Raw genomic sequence first — 14900 nt, 5'->3', positions numbered from 1 at the left:
CGGAGTTTCAGCTTTAGCATCATTTCTGTGTGACCCCAGAGATGGCAGCCCACCAGGCTCCCCGTCCCTGGGATTCTCCAGGCAAGAACACTGGAGTGGGTTGCTATTTCCTTCTCCAATGCATGAAAGTGAAAAGTGAAAGTGAAGTCGCTCAGTCGTGTCCAACTCTTAGCGACCCCATGGACTGCAGCCTACCAGACTCCTCCATCCATGGGATTTTCCAGGCAAGAGTACTGGAGTGGGGTGCCATTGCCTTCTCCATTAGCATCATTCCTTCCAAAGAAATCCCAGGGCTGATCTCCTTCAGAATGGACTGGTTGGATCTCCCTGCAGTCCAAGGGACTCTCAAGAGTCTTCTCCAATACCACAGTTCAAAAGCATCAATTCTTTGGTGCTCAGCCTTCTTCACAGTCCAACTCTCACATCCATACATGACCACAGGAAAAACCATAGCCTTGACTAGACGAACCTTTGTTGGCAAAGTAATGTCTCTGCTTTTGAATATGCTATCTAGGTTGGTCATAACTTTCCTTCCAAGGAGTAAGCGTCTTTTAATTTCATGGCTGCAGTCACCATCTGTAGTGATTTTGGAGCCCAGAAAAATAAAGTCTGACACTGTTTCCACTGTTTCCCCATCTATTTCCCAGTATCTCACTAATCTTAATTTACATTTCCCCAATGACTAACAACTTTGAGCAATCTGTCATAGGCTTATTAGCCATTTGGTTATCCTATTTTTGGTGAAATTCTTAAGTCTTTTACTGATGGGCAAAAATTTTTGATTTGGAGGAGCTCTTTATAAGATATATAATGTTTGGATACAGAATTTACAGTCTGAAAAAACATCAAGTAAAATATTTATTTCTAATGGTTTTCCTCAAATGCTAAACATTTATTTAAAAAATTGTTCTATTACATAATAAATTCTGGAAACAAGTTTTTTTGCTGGATGATGTCTGAGGTCTGTCTTTTCTTTCTCTTAAACTTCTGTGTTGCACATACTTAGTTGCTTCAGTCGTCCAACTCTTTGCGATCCTTGCCCGCCAGGCTCCTCTGTCCATGGAATTCTGTCCAAGAATACTGGAGTGAGTTGCCATGCCCTCCTCCAGGGAATCTTCCCCACCCAGGGATCGAACCCAGGTTTCCTACACTGCAGGCAGATTCTTTACCATCTGAGCCACCAGGGAAGTCCCTTAAACTTCTGATGAGCATCAATTTTTAATGTCAATGGTGTCCTAGTTAACATTTTCAAAAAAAATGGTCAAAGCTTTACTTGTCTAGTTAAGAAATCTTTGCTTATCTCAAAGTCGTGAAGACATTTTCCTGTGTTTCATTCCAGAAGCTTTGTTATTTTACCTCTCACATTTAAGTCTGATCCATTTTGCATTAACTTATGTATATGTCATGAAACAGACCTCTTTCATTGTTCTTGTTGTTATGGTTCAGTTGCTAGGTCGTGTCTGACTCTTTTGCGACCCTATGGACTATAGCCCATCAGGCTTCTTTGTCCATGGGATTTCCCAGGCCAGAATATTGGAGTGGGTTGCCATTTCATTCTCCAGGGGATCTTCCCCACCCAGGGATCAAACCCTTGTCTCCTACATTGGCAGGTGTTCTTTACCACTGACCCACCAGGGAAACCCAGATTTTTTCAAATGGGTATCTAATTGATTTTGATTTACTGAAATGGCCACCCACTCCCCTCTGGATTGCAGTGGCACCTATCTTATAAATCAGGTGAATACATATGTGTATGTCAGTTTATAGACTCTATTCCATTTATCTGTCTATCTTTGTACTGCCTTGATTTTTATAGCTTCATATGTTTCAATACCATGATGTCTGAATCTCCAAATTTGTTTAACTTCTTCAAGATTGTCTTGACTAGTTTAGTTTAGGTCTTTTCCATTTCCATAAACTTTAGAATGTTTGTCAATTTCCAAACATACATACACATAAAACCCTGCTGGGATGCTCATTGGGATTACCTTGAATATATAGCTGAACTTGGGTAAACCATGCATATTAACCACAGTGAGTATTTCAGTCCATGAATATAAGCTACTGTATTATTAGAAATGCATCAAGAGTACCACAAGATTCAGGCACAGAGCAAACAAAACCAAATCCACTGATAAGTAACCTATTCTAATTATCCTTTGCCCTTTCATACTCCTTAGCAGCAGAACCATTAGCATTAATAATGTCTGTAGCCAAACAGCTTGTCGGCATTCAGAGAAGGGTCCTATTGGTATGATTCTTTTTCCTACTTATGAACCCAGAAAGGCCTTGTTTGAGTTTAGTCAGACTATACAAAGGAAAACAAATGATTCTTCTTTGCTTTCTCTACCTCCTCTTTGGCCTCCTCTACTCCAGAACTAAAAGGTTGGGAAGAAGTAACTCCAAGAAAGATCACTGAGGCTATCACTCTAGACTTCAAGATTTCATATCTTTTTCCTGTCACTTTCACTCACTCACTTACTCTTCAATAGACTGTCTACCTACTGTGTGCTTAGTGTTATTACCTAAGGACAAGAAAAACCCAAGAACTGTATAACAAGGGCTCGTGGCAGGAATCAGTGGGTCCGAAGGAGGCTCTGGATGGGCTTTAGAGGGCTAGTTAATGTCTAAAATGAAATAAAAATTGTGTGCATATGTATTTTTCCAAGAGGGTACCCAGCATTCATCAGGTTCTCAAAGACTGAAAAAACCTTCAATCACCCCTTTTCCATGCTGTTAAAATGACAACCATGTCTGTGAAGTAGAGAATATACAGTCACAGCTCAAATTCTGACTAGATACTACAGAGATGCTACTAAACTACTAAACAACATCGATCTTTAGAAAGTTAAACCCATTTCTGGCACCCTAAGTTACTACATCGCAGTGAACTTATCCTATAAGATGAACAAACTTTAAGGGAAAAACAATGTGTGTGTGTGTGTATCTCAATCAGTCAGATCACCTGAAATCAATGAATATGATACAATGACTTTGAAGGTTCTGTTCAAAAGAAAATCCAAAGTCTTCCAGGACTCTGCAGCTATTCTCTGACACATACAAAGTCATCCAAATTAAAACCCAGCCTTCCTGCAACAGCCAGGTGAATCTTTCTAAATGCCATTTTCATCATGATATTCCTTTCTTCTTCTTCTAGTCAATCGAATATTAATCTCAAAAGGCTCATCTTAAGGTTTACCTTCTCCCTGTTAAAATCATCTTTGAGAGTCTAAGTCCAGGACAATTATTCTCTTTTTCTTAATAGTATAATACTTTTCTGTCATCTTTCACCTGAGAAGCTTTAAAAAAAGTACTGCTACCTGTAATCTCAACCCCAGAGATTACAATTTAGTAGGTCTAGGATGAAACCCATGAATTTGCATTTTTTAAGACTTACATACTTTGAGGTTTCGTTGCCCAGCTTTTCACTCTGCACAGAGCAAAGTGTCCTGTATTAATGTTTAACCATGCAGGTAGTCCTCCGCCAGCACTGTTACCACAGTATTTATCACATTACTAAACTCCCCGAGGGTAGCAACCCCTAGAAGCTGATGGAGTTTAGGGATATAGGATGCGCACAATAAATGTTTACTGAAGTAATGAATATGGGCTCTGAAGCAAGACAGATTTAAATTCCAATCTTGTGCCACCTTGACCTTGGGCAAGTTACTTAACTCTAAGCTTTGGTTTCCTTCTCTGCAGAGTAGGGATAGCAAGCCCTACCTGACAAGATTTTTACATATTAATATACATAAAGCATCTACATACTTCCTGACAGTAACAAATGCTCAAGCATCTGGTCTACTTCCTTTAAAAAAGGACCATATTTTAAACTTTTTTTTTTTGGTATTCTCCATATGACCTAGCACTACACTCTGTACACAGGACACAATTAATAAACATCTGTTGCCTTAACTACATCAAATACCAGTTGCCTCTTAGATTGGCATTCCAAACATACCAGGTATGCTGGCCCAGAGATACTTCTGTAGATTTCAGAGCACGGCATAAATTCATTATGTATAAAATAGTGGTGCCATGATGTCTTCAGCTCCAACTATCTGCCTCACTTTCGAACATTCCCAAAGAAGTCACAAGCACTCTTTTATGACAGAGCTCAGGAGCTCCGAACAGTAGTTGCTGTGTGTTAATATGTGTGATTTTCAAAAACGCAGTTTGTTTCTTTTCTTACACTACTCACTCTGACACTATCTCTGTAACTTAATTAGCTACTCCATAGGAATGAGTCATGAGCAAAGATAGTAATATATACAGATAGTGGCCTATTACACCACCCCTCCTTTATAAAAGAAGCCAAGATAGGTCCAAATATAATAAACCATTGAAACCTGTAGTAAGTGAATTTCTGATGCCACCTGAAAAATATTTATTTCCCACGGATCCCTTTACTTGAGTCTCTGACAATGTATATATACGGTGTGTAACTCTTTGATGCTGGGTTGGTATTCACAAGGCAAATTTGAGAAATAAGTAACAAAGTGAGCACTAGACATCTATCTAAAATCATTTCCAAAATTTCAGGAACTAGTCATGAAATAGCAACTGGAATGATGTTTTGAAAGTTACTGAAACAAACATACATTGTTAAGCAGTTCCAACTGAATAAAAGACAAAACAATAACTTTCTAAAAAAGTTTAAGGAAAATGGATTGGGGGCGGGGGAATCAGTAAAATGAAATATGTCAAACCAAGGAGCTTCAAATAAAAACACATTGTAAGTCTGATATTCCCAGTTTTACCAAATACTTCAAACTTCTATAAATTTTTCTCTTAAAGTGTGATTCACACTTTGGCCAAAGTTCTTAAAGTTCCTGTGCAAACCAGCAGTCAGATTCACAAGCAATTATTATTTTTCTGACTTTTATTTCAGCAATTAAAACAGCACAGGTTGAGAACCAAATGCAGAATTTCAGGCAGTTTTTCTTTTCATATGAAATTGAAAACTAACAGTCTAACACTAACATCCGCCAGGGAAATTTTACATATATCAAACTTTTAATTCAGGATTAGTTGAAGAGAAGCTCTCTCAAACCACTATGATTCTCTTTCCCCATGAGTCCTGACATTTCTACACAGAGCAATAAATAAGATAACCCATATTATCTTTAAGAGCTGTATTTTTTTTTTTTTTCCAGAGGAAAAACTTTTTCGTATATCTTTAACTCAACTCTGATTTAAAATACTAAAAGATAAAAATAAGGCATTTAAAATCAGGGGCCAGTTACTTCTATTTAAATCACTCAGACTACATATTATACTCTATTTTTACGTCGAGTATTAGCACTGTTCCCAAGCTAAGTTTTAACATTTGCTTTATATCAATTAATATTTCTGTCAATCAATAAATCCTAGAATTCATTTAAATTTGCTCATTCACAAAAAAGGTCTATTTTGTCTCAGGTTTCCAAATCCCTTAATACGGTAATGTACCCTTTTTAAGTCTCTTCTGCTCTTTACTAACATAATTAAACATGCTTTGGAAATAGTTATCCCAAACACCAACTTCACTTACATTATCATGTTTAAAAAAACACAACATCTTCAATTCCCGGAAGACCCTTTTGCAAGAGACCAGATTCTGGAAGACGTTGGGCATCTTTTTGAGTGCTACTCTCTTTCCATCTCTTGGATCTGTTACTGACCTAAAGACACAATATTTAGGGGGAGAGGAAAAAAAGAGAAATCAATTCCAAACTTTGCTCTTCAATGTTTCATCATATGACAGATACCTTTATACTGAAACACTCAATATTAAATCCACTTAATAATGCTTAAGGTATCAGTGAGAAAGATTAAAAAAAAGTATAACCAAACAGAATGTTTAGCCCACCCAACTCATTTGCCATGCTGCTTCTTTTTTTTAAATCCCTAAATTTCTATAAAAACTTTAATCTTCCGGAGAGGTCACTTAGCGATACATCTGAGGTAGAAAGGCTATTAATGGTAAAGCTATTTTAGACATGAGGGAAAAAGTATAGAACATTAACATGATTGAAGTCAAATTAGTTTTATGCTTTATTTTTCAGAACCAAACGTGGTCACTTTTAATTCAGTGTAGAGACTACAACTGCAGTATTTCTTATGTAAATGAACATCTTTTAGTAATACGGTTTCTAGGACATTTCAGGACACCAGCGTGTCCCCTCGTAAGTCTGAGTGGGAGTTTAGGGCTGTGGCATCTTGGTTATCATGATAACGTCTTCCCTTTTCTCAGTTCTTGGTATGATAGCTGCCTCCTGCAGTTACTCTCTCTTTAATAACTCAGTGTCTGCCTAGAAATTTCTTTTAGCCTTCTAACATCTATATTGCCAATTCCTTGCGTTACAGTTCCCTGTGTTTGAAGTACTAACGTGTTTTCCATTTTTCTGACGGGACCCAACTGATACATATTAAGTCAAAGTTTTTGGTAATTATGGCCAATTGGCCATTTGGCTAACTGAGCTTCCATGAATTAATCTAAAGCTTTTTTTGCCTTCTATCCATCATGGATGACTGGTTGTCTTTGTAGAATTCATTCCTGTCAGATTTATTTTGCTAGATAATTATCACTCTAGGCTACCGTTATCTTTCACTTTCTCTTTCAGTCATTCGATGATTTGGCTCCTCTTCCCAGATTTCTATCGTTCTGAAATTTGGTCTGTATGTCACCAATGCCTTTATCTAAGTTATTAATTAAAGTTTAGAACAGGTCTGAGGACAAAGCTCTTCAACAGATATAATACTAGAAGCCATCTTTATTCAATTATTTACTTAACTACAATTACTCAGTTTATTTCTTCCTCTTGTCCAGGAGGAAATAAGACACTTATCAAATTACTTTTCTGAAAATAAAGCATTCCTTTTATTTAACTGTCTAAAAACCATACCAAACTTCTTTATGAATATCATCACTTTACAAATTTATCCTAGTGATTGCTACTTCCTTTCCTGAGTTCTCGTTACTCTTAAATGGTGCATCCTAGTATTTTTAAAACAGCATGAGGACTCTACTTTCTCCCACTGATAGAAAATTTGGTAAAACAAGTATTATCATTTTTAACTCTTCAATACCTTGAAATGTAATTCAACTACACTAAGAGACCTAACATTTTTGACTGTTGTTTAAAAAAGTACCAAGCAAAATCCACAACACTGCTTAGAATCCACATAATACAGGAAAGCAAAATACAAAGGCAACCAAATATAATATTATATTGACTATTACATTTTTTTCATATTTAAATATCTGGTACCTGGATACCAGAAGATAAAAAGTCAATGAAACAGCAAGGAAAGGAAATTCTGGATCACACACTGCATAGTAGTCACTGCCTCTTGAGTCTTCTTTAATGGAGGACAGTTAATTAGCATTTTTTTGTCTTTTATGACATTGCTATTTTGGAAGAGTACAGGCCAGTCATTTTGTAGACCACTCCTCAATTTGCGTCTGACATTTTCTTAAGATTAGATTCAAGCTGATGCTGTTAGCTGCTGTTGTGTTGACTCTGCAACCCCATGGGCTGTAGCCCACCAGGCTCCTCTGTCCACGGCATTTTCCAGGCAAGAATACTGGAGTGGGAAGCCATTCCCTTCTCCAGGGGATCTTCCTGACTCTGGGATCTAACTGGGGTCTCCTGCATTGCAGGCAGATTCTTTACCATCTGAGCCACTAGGGAATGTATTTTTTAACGGGAATGACCCAGATGTCTTCTCAGTGCATCACTTTAGTAGGCACATGAAGTCAGTTTTTCCCATGACTGATGGTAACTATGATCATTTGGATGAAGTGTTCTTTCAGGCTTCTACACTGTAAATTTATTTTTTCCTTTTGTCTAACTGTAAATATTCCTCATCAAACTCTGACTCACTACATTTAGCACCCATTGATGGCTTTATTGCCTGAATCAATGATCACTACGATGTTGCCAAATGGCACATTAGTAATTTTTAATGTCTAATGATAGCTAACCTGCACGATATTAATTTTAAAAAATGAGTAAATTGATTTAACATAATACCCTTTCCAAAGGCCTCATGCGGCAAAAATTCTTTGCAACTTCTGACTTCACTGGTCTTGACCCTACCATGGTGAGGAAAGCTGTTCTAAGATAAACCCATTCTTGGCTCAGGGTTAGTACCATTCCTTCTAATGTTTTAAGGTAAAATTCACAAAGCAGCATTTTATGTTATTATTCATGCAAAAGCCAGTCATGCCTGTGGCTGGTAACAATGTAACTCTAATGAATGTGAATGGCAGTGCAGTAATTTCACGCCATGTTGAGTTTGTTCTCTCTTAACTTGAGGTAGCAGATGCTTTAATTCAGCACAAACAGTACCACAGAACACAGATAAGTGTGGAAGCCTGTTATACAGGAATTCTTTTATTTTCTTTGTTACTGAATGGCTTGCTGTGCTTAGTTTCTCTGCTGCTGCAATACCCTGGTTATTTCGACTGCACTTGTTCATGAAGTTCCTGCTGTAGAGATAATGAACAACGTTTAGGCAACTTTCCTCCTTTCAGAAAAAAGGAGTTATCCTTCGCCCTACAATTCAGTTATGACCAGTTACTTTCTCTAAAATACTATATGCTCTAAATAAAACAGTGCATCTGTCCTTTCATCTGCTTACCTTCACAGGCATTCCAGTTATACTAACAGGCACTTCCTCAGTTTTAAATTAACATTTGATTCTGTAAACACTTAGAAGTTTTCAAAAGAGAAAAACAAAAACAAAGTTTTAAGGGTTGTGAGAAAGAATCCTTTCTTATATCTTCTCGGGTTCATCAATCCTTCTCTGAACTTAGAATATAAGTTCAATTGTTTTTTAAACAGCCAGAAGAATCCACGAGCCATTCTTCAGAGAGAGAGACAGTCAGTCAAAAGAGTACACTACCAAAACAGGAAGCCTTTTAGATTTGGTATGGTTGTTTTGTTGTAGAGTTTTCTTAATCCCAGGAAGCTGAGACCAGTGCCACAAATCTACTTGTATTACTGACAAGCAGAAGGGTTGAAATTAAACAAGAGTAAAAGTTATTATTGGGGATACTTTTCAGGTATTAGAATGTTACATTATAACATCTTTTAATTAGTATAACTAATCAGCAAGAATCTCCCAGAAATTAATGCTCCTCATTCACTTTACGTGAAGAATCTTTCCCCTTTATATATTTTAGCTGTTTTAAAGTTCATGGCTCTGATACAGGTTTTTAACTATCCAACAAAAATAATAATAATTTATAATGAGAATGTTCAATTTGGATTAAGAAATTTTTCTTCTAATTCTGGCCACATTAACTTGTAATCAGCAATCCTCTATTTTTTGTTATATACTACAATTACTATGTCAACTGTACCAATACAATACACATCTCAGTAACAGAACCTCCTAAGTGTTAGTCGCTCAGCCGTGTTCGACTCTTTGCAACCCCCTACACTGTAGCCCCCCAGGCTACTCTGTCTATGGAATTCTCCAGGCAGGAATACTGGAGTGGACAGCCAATCCTTCTCTTCAGGAGAACTTCCTAACTACACTCTAAATGTTTAGATTATTGCCTTCACATTCACGGGATTCACTTCCTTAAAAGTTATTTTTACTTGTATTTAGATGAAATCTGTTGAGAAAACAATAGCAAAAACTATGAGACAAAATTTTTGACAACAAATAAGTCTAGAAAATGTTTAGTTGTCCTCAGTACTTATTATATGTTCATGGACACTACAGGTTAAAGAATATGGAATATCATTTATATGATTCTTTTGTTTTTCTAACCAGATCTTCAACAAGCTCTAGTCTGTGTGCACTCTGACATAATTTACAGAGTTGCAAACTATAGTATTTAGAAGAACAAATCTCCTAAGCTTTCCTGCCCCCACCCAAAAACATATTAAAAAGGTTTCTCATCTTTCATATTTAGATAATCTGTTCCATCAGTCGGGTTTTTCTGATGTTGGTTTTTCTTTTAAATACCAAATTTGGTATTTGCTGAGTTAGCTCTATACATGAGAAAGCAATCTTCTTCATTTTATTCAACATACTTATAAAATAAATGATCCCCCAATTTGTTAATCTGAAAATTACAAGGAAAAAAGGTATTATACAATAGCCAAACCAAGCAGTGAAACAGTTCATTCTTTTTTCTCATATCCTAATATTACTGATTGGGAGAAGCAAAACAGCTACATTTAACAGAAAGAGTTAAAGAGGAATTTAAACATCCTCTAACTCTGTGCTTAAGTAAGTATAAATAGCAATGATCCCAGCAGATGAGAGCAAGCACTGAGCCATTCTGATCTGTAGTGAGACATCCGGGGGTGCTAATAAGGGAGGAAGAATAAAGAATAGGTAAGCCATCCAAGCAGAGACATTACTTTGCCAACAAAGGTCCATCTAGTCAAGGCTATGGTTTTTCCAGTGGTCATGTATGGATGTGAGAGTTGGACTGTGAAGAAGGCTGAGCGCCGAAGAATTGATGCTTTTGAACTGTGGTGTTGGAGAAGACTCTTGAGAGTCCCTTGGACTGCAAGGAGATCCAACCAGTCCATTCTAAAGGAGATCAGTCCTGGGTGTCCTTTGGAAGGAATGATGCTAAAGCTGAAACTCCAGTACTTTGGCTACCTCATGCCAAGAGTTGACTCATTGGAAGAGTTTCTGATGCTGGGAGGGATTGGAGGCAGGAGGAGAAGGGGATGACAGAGGATGAGATGGCTGGATGCCATCACCGACTCGATGGAGATGAGTTTGAGTAAACTCTGGGAGTTGGTGATGGACAGGGAGGCCTGGCATGCTGCGATTCATGGGGTCGCAAAGAGTCGGACACGACTGAGTGACTGAACTGAACTGAAGCCATCCAATACCAAGCAGTCGTATTTACTTTCAAATACTTGTTATTGTAAGATCTAACTTTAAGGCCTCCTCAACTCCCCATTCCAATAATCACTGAATAAGTTAAACTATAGGTGAAAAATTATCTAATGCTAATTATTGTCTTGGGAATATTTTATGGTGCCTGAGATTATGAATTAATTAGTTCCATCCTTACTGTAGATTCTAAAAGACATATAGACTCTTTCCCTCTCAGTCACCGTCAAAATGTCTCTGTAAGAGTCTGACCTGCCTGCACAAAAGCTGCCACATTGTCTTTTCAATGTTAGAGGGTGATCATGACACATCCTAGTCTGCCAAGTCTAGGAAATTTTCAGGATCCACTAGCTACCATTTCTCCTAGAAACAGACCTGTGAATATCGTATGGGGAGGAAACCAGTTGCAATGAAGGAAAGGTATCTGTACAAAGCCACAAAGGAAAATAATCCACAACTGCAACTCCTTCTTGTATTTTAAAAACTTTGGGCAAGAGGAGATCACAAAGGGTAACCAAAACTAAAACTACGTTATACAAAAATGTACTTGCTTTTAATCCCATTGATGACTTCATGAAAGATATGTATTCAGTAACAGGATCAATGATGAATATAAAGATTTTTTTAAATTAAGGAATGGCAATTTTTGTTGCACATTAGTTTTATAAATGTAGAAGACGTAAAATGAAAGAAAAGGACAGTTTTATTCACATGGTATGTTTACAGGATTATGGCTTTACCAATGTCAAAAACTGTAATAAATTGTGCACATCATCAGAAAAAGTTTTCTTTTCAATTGCCAAAGAGAATGCTTTACCATTTGATATTAATATTTTAGTGGTTAAACTAATATTTTAATAACATAAACTATAAGTCTCAATATGCTATTAGTTAAAAGCAAACTGAACACACCAACAATAAAGTCTTTTTTGGAATAAAAAGGAAAACTTGAATATGGTTTAAAATTATGATTATAAATTAAATTTCCCTATTTTCTAGAGATGTATATTCTTATGTATACATAAGTGAAATGATATGAGATCTAAGATTTGTTTTAAAATACTTCAGCAATAAAGACTGTTGAAGCAAATCTTAAAGTTACTGAACCTGAGTGGTAGGTTGTCGTTGTTTAGTCACTGAGTCAAGTTCTACTCTTTTAGGACCCTGTGGACGTAGCCCACCAAGCTTCTCTGCCCATAGGGTTTCCCAGGCAAGAATACTGGAGTGGGTTGCCATTTCCCTTTCCAGGGGATCTTCCTGACACAGGGATTGAATCTGCATCTCCTACACTGGCAGGCAGATTCTTTACCACTGAGCCACCTGGGAAGCCTGGCTAATGGGATCTAATTATTCATAAGTAAAGAAAAAGTATGTTTGCAAAATTGCAAAATAAAAAAATGAAAATGAAAAAAATATTTAAATTTTATAATAATGTTAGAAATAGCCAAAACTGGGATTAAAGAAAATTTATGCAAGACTTCCACATAAAAGTACTGAAAACACATCACTGAGAGAAATTAAAGACATAAATAATGACAAGATATACCATATTCATGAATTAGAAAGCTATTTGATACTGTGAAAATTTCAATTCTCCCCAAATTGATTTATAGACTCAAGTGAAATTGAAAACATAAAATGGTTTTCATTTTGTAAAACTAGACAAATTAGTATAAGAGTTTTTATGAAAATGAAAATATGCCAAGGAAAGCTAAGAGGAAAGACACTCTTGAAAAAGAATGAGAAGGGAAAATTGCTCTCCCAGATATGAAGACTTACTATAAAGCCATGGTAATTTAGCCAGTCTAACAGTCCAATGAAACAGAAACATGGCACAGAAACAGATGCTCCCATATATAGACATTTGGCTTATCATAAAGCTGGCTATGCAGACAGAACAGCCATCTTAAGCAAGTGCTTCTCAGCTTCTAAACTAAACATTGCTCTGTAATACCGAGGCTCAGAGTCTGCAAACCATGTTTTGGTTTTTCCAACTAGATCCATGTTAAGACTCTGCTAATAAAGGGCTTTAGGAGCCTTTTAGGAAGCAAGGCTGCTGCTGTTGCTACTGCTAAGTTGCTTCAGTCGTGTCCGACTCTGTGTGATCCCATAGACGGCTCCCCCGTCCCTGGGATTCTCCAGGCCAGAACACTGGAGTGGGTTGCCATTTCCTTCTCCAGTGCATGAAAGTGAAAAGTCAAAGTGAAGTCACTCAGTCGTGTCTGACTCTTAGCAATCCCATGGACTGCAGCCTACCAGGCTCCTCTGTCCATGGGATTTTCTAGGCAAGAGTACTGGAGTGGGTCGCCATTGCCTTCTCCATAGGAGCAAGGCTAGGGTAGCAAAAAAGGAACAAAGGGCTCTTAGCCAGTTACATACAGACCTCTTAAGAATCAATTTTTAAAAAAGGCTTGGAAAGGCATTTCACCACAAAAAAGGATTAATTCAAATGGCCAATAAACATATGAAAAGGAGCTTAACCTCATTAGTCATTTGGGAAATGAAAATTAAAGCCAAAGAGAAAGTATGACTTAACCACCAAAATGGCTAATATTTAAAAGTCTGATAATACCAAATGTTTGGTGAAGATGTGATGCAATGTCAATCCTAATACATTGCTAGTTGAAGTGTAAATTTATAGAATCACTCTGGGAAACAGGTTGGTTTTATATACTAAAATGAAAATAAATCCATACTGGAACCCAGCAATTCGACTCTTAGGTATACACCCAAAAGTAATGTGTGTACCTATACACTAAAACGCAAACAAGTGTGTGTGTTTGTGTTTGCAGCCATATTTGTAATACCCTTAAAAATGGAAATAACGCAAATACCCATGCACAGTAAGAGAGATAAACAAATTGTTGTATATTCACATAATGGAATATTTTACAGCAACTGAAATGAACTACTGCTATATGCAGCAACATAGACAAATCTCACAAACACGATTTTGAGCCAAAGAAAACAGTCACAAATGAACAGTAAGATTTCTATATAAAAAGTACAAGCAAAGTTAAACTCTAAAGGTTTAGGGATACATACTTAGGCAATAGAAACTATTAAAAAAGGAAGTGGTTACCAAAAAAGTAAGGACAACGGTTATCTTGAAGGGGGTTACTTAATGATGGGGGCGGAGCAGAGAGGACTTCTGGGTGCTGCTAAGGTCCTGTTCTCACACGGGTGCTGGCTAGAGGTGTGTGCTCTGCGATACATCACTGACTTGTATGTTTTGTTTTGTATTCTTTCTGTGTGTTATAAGTAAAAAGGTAAAGGCTAACCTCCCCATTAAATTTGGGCATTAAAAAAGCATTTTAGATCGAAATCTATATAATGAGTAGTTTTTAAAGAGGTTGATTCTTTCTCCCCCCCATAAAGATACACATCTACACTAGCCCAGCAGATTCTGTCATACCTTTCTTTGTGCCACTGGTTCATTCTGAAGAGAGGAGTATACATAATATCTTCCTTATGTTTTGATAGAATTCCAAAAGAATTTGCTTGCTTTAAAAAAAAAAACAAACGTTTTCTTCATCATTACACAAGAATATGCTATTAAGGAGCATTCCACAGAATGCTGTCAGCAGAATTATAGCAGAACTACAGTCCCACCCCTAATCTAATCACAATCTCCTAACTTCTATTGTGAAGCAAAATGCTGAAGCAGCTACAATATATAGATGTGCTTCAGGTTTTTAATTAGTTGGCCTTTTAAAAATAACCAAACCCCAAAATACTGCAAATACAAAACAGGAGGCAAGATTCCCAGCTGTGGCAAACTGAAGAAATCAGCAAATCTTCTTACAAAACTACTACAAAACTGGACAAGTGTGCCAGAAACAACCATTACCAGGCTCCAGAAAATAACTAAAGTCAAGTGACAAATTTAAGTGTTTATGAAAAACGTGGAGCTTTGGGTAAGAACAGAGGGAGTCAGAGGTGTTACTGTTTGGGGTTATTCCTTATCCACCCTCCACCCCAAGACACTCTATGCAGCAGTTGTACCTGAGCAGGGCTGGCCACAGAAACCAGTGGCTTCACTG

At 37.0% G+C, this 14900-nt stretch overlaps 1 protein-coding gene across 1 annotated transcript in view; it reads right to left on the bottom strand.

The window, feature by feature from the left end:
• NLK (nemo like kinase) overlaps positions 1–14900 on the bottom strand; it is a 129607-nt gene that overhangs the window by 55764 nt on the left and 58943 nt on the right. Inside the window, exon 2 of the mRNA NM_001193253.1 lies at positions 5534–5663. Within this exon, the coding sequence (NP_001180182.1) occupies positions 5534–5663 (130 nt within the window). The remainder of the gene's footprint in view (positions 1–5533; positions 5664–14900) is intronic.

This window comes from Bos taurus, chromosome 19 (assembly GCF_002263795.3).
Source record: "Bos taurus isolate L1 Dominette 01449 registration number 42190680 breed Hereford chromosome 19, ARS-UCD2.0, whole genome shotgun sequence".
Taxonomy (NCBI): domain Eukaryota; kingdom Metazoa; phylum Chordata; class Mammalia; order Artiodactyla; family Bovidae; genus Bos; species Bos taurus.
The sequence above is the reverse complement of the archived record's forward strand: the minus strand, read 5'-3'. Positions and strand labels throughout refer to the sequence as shown.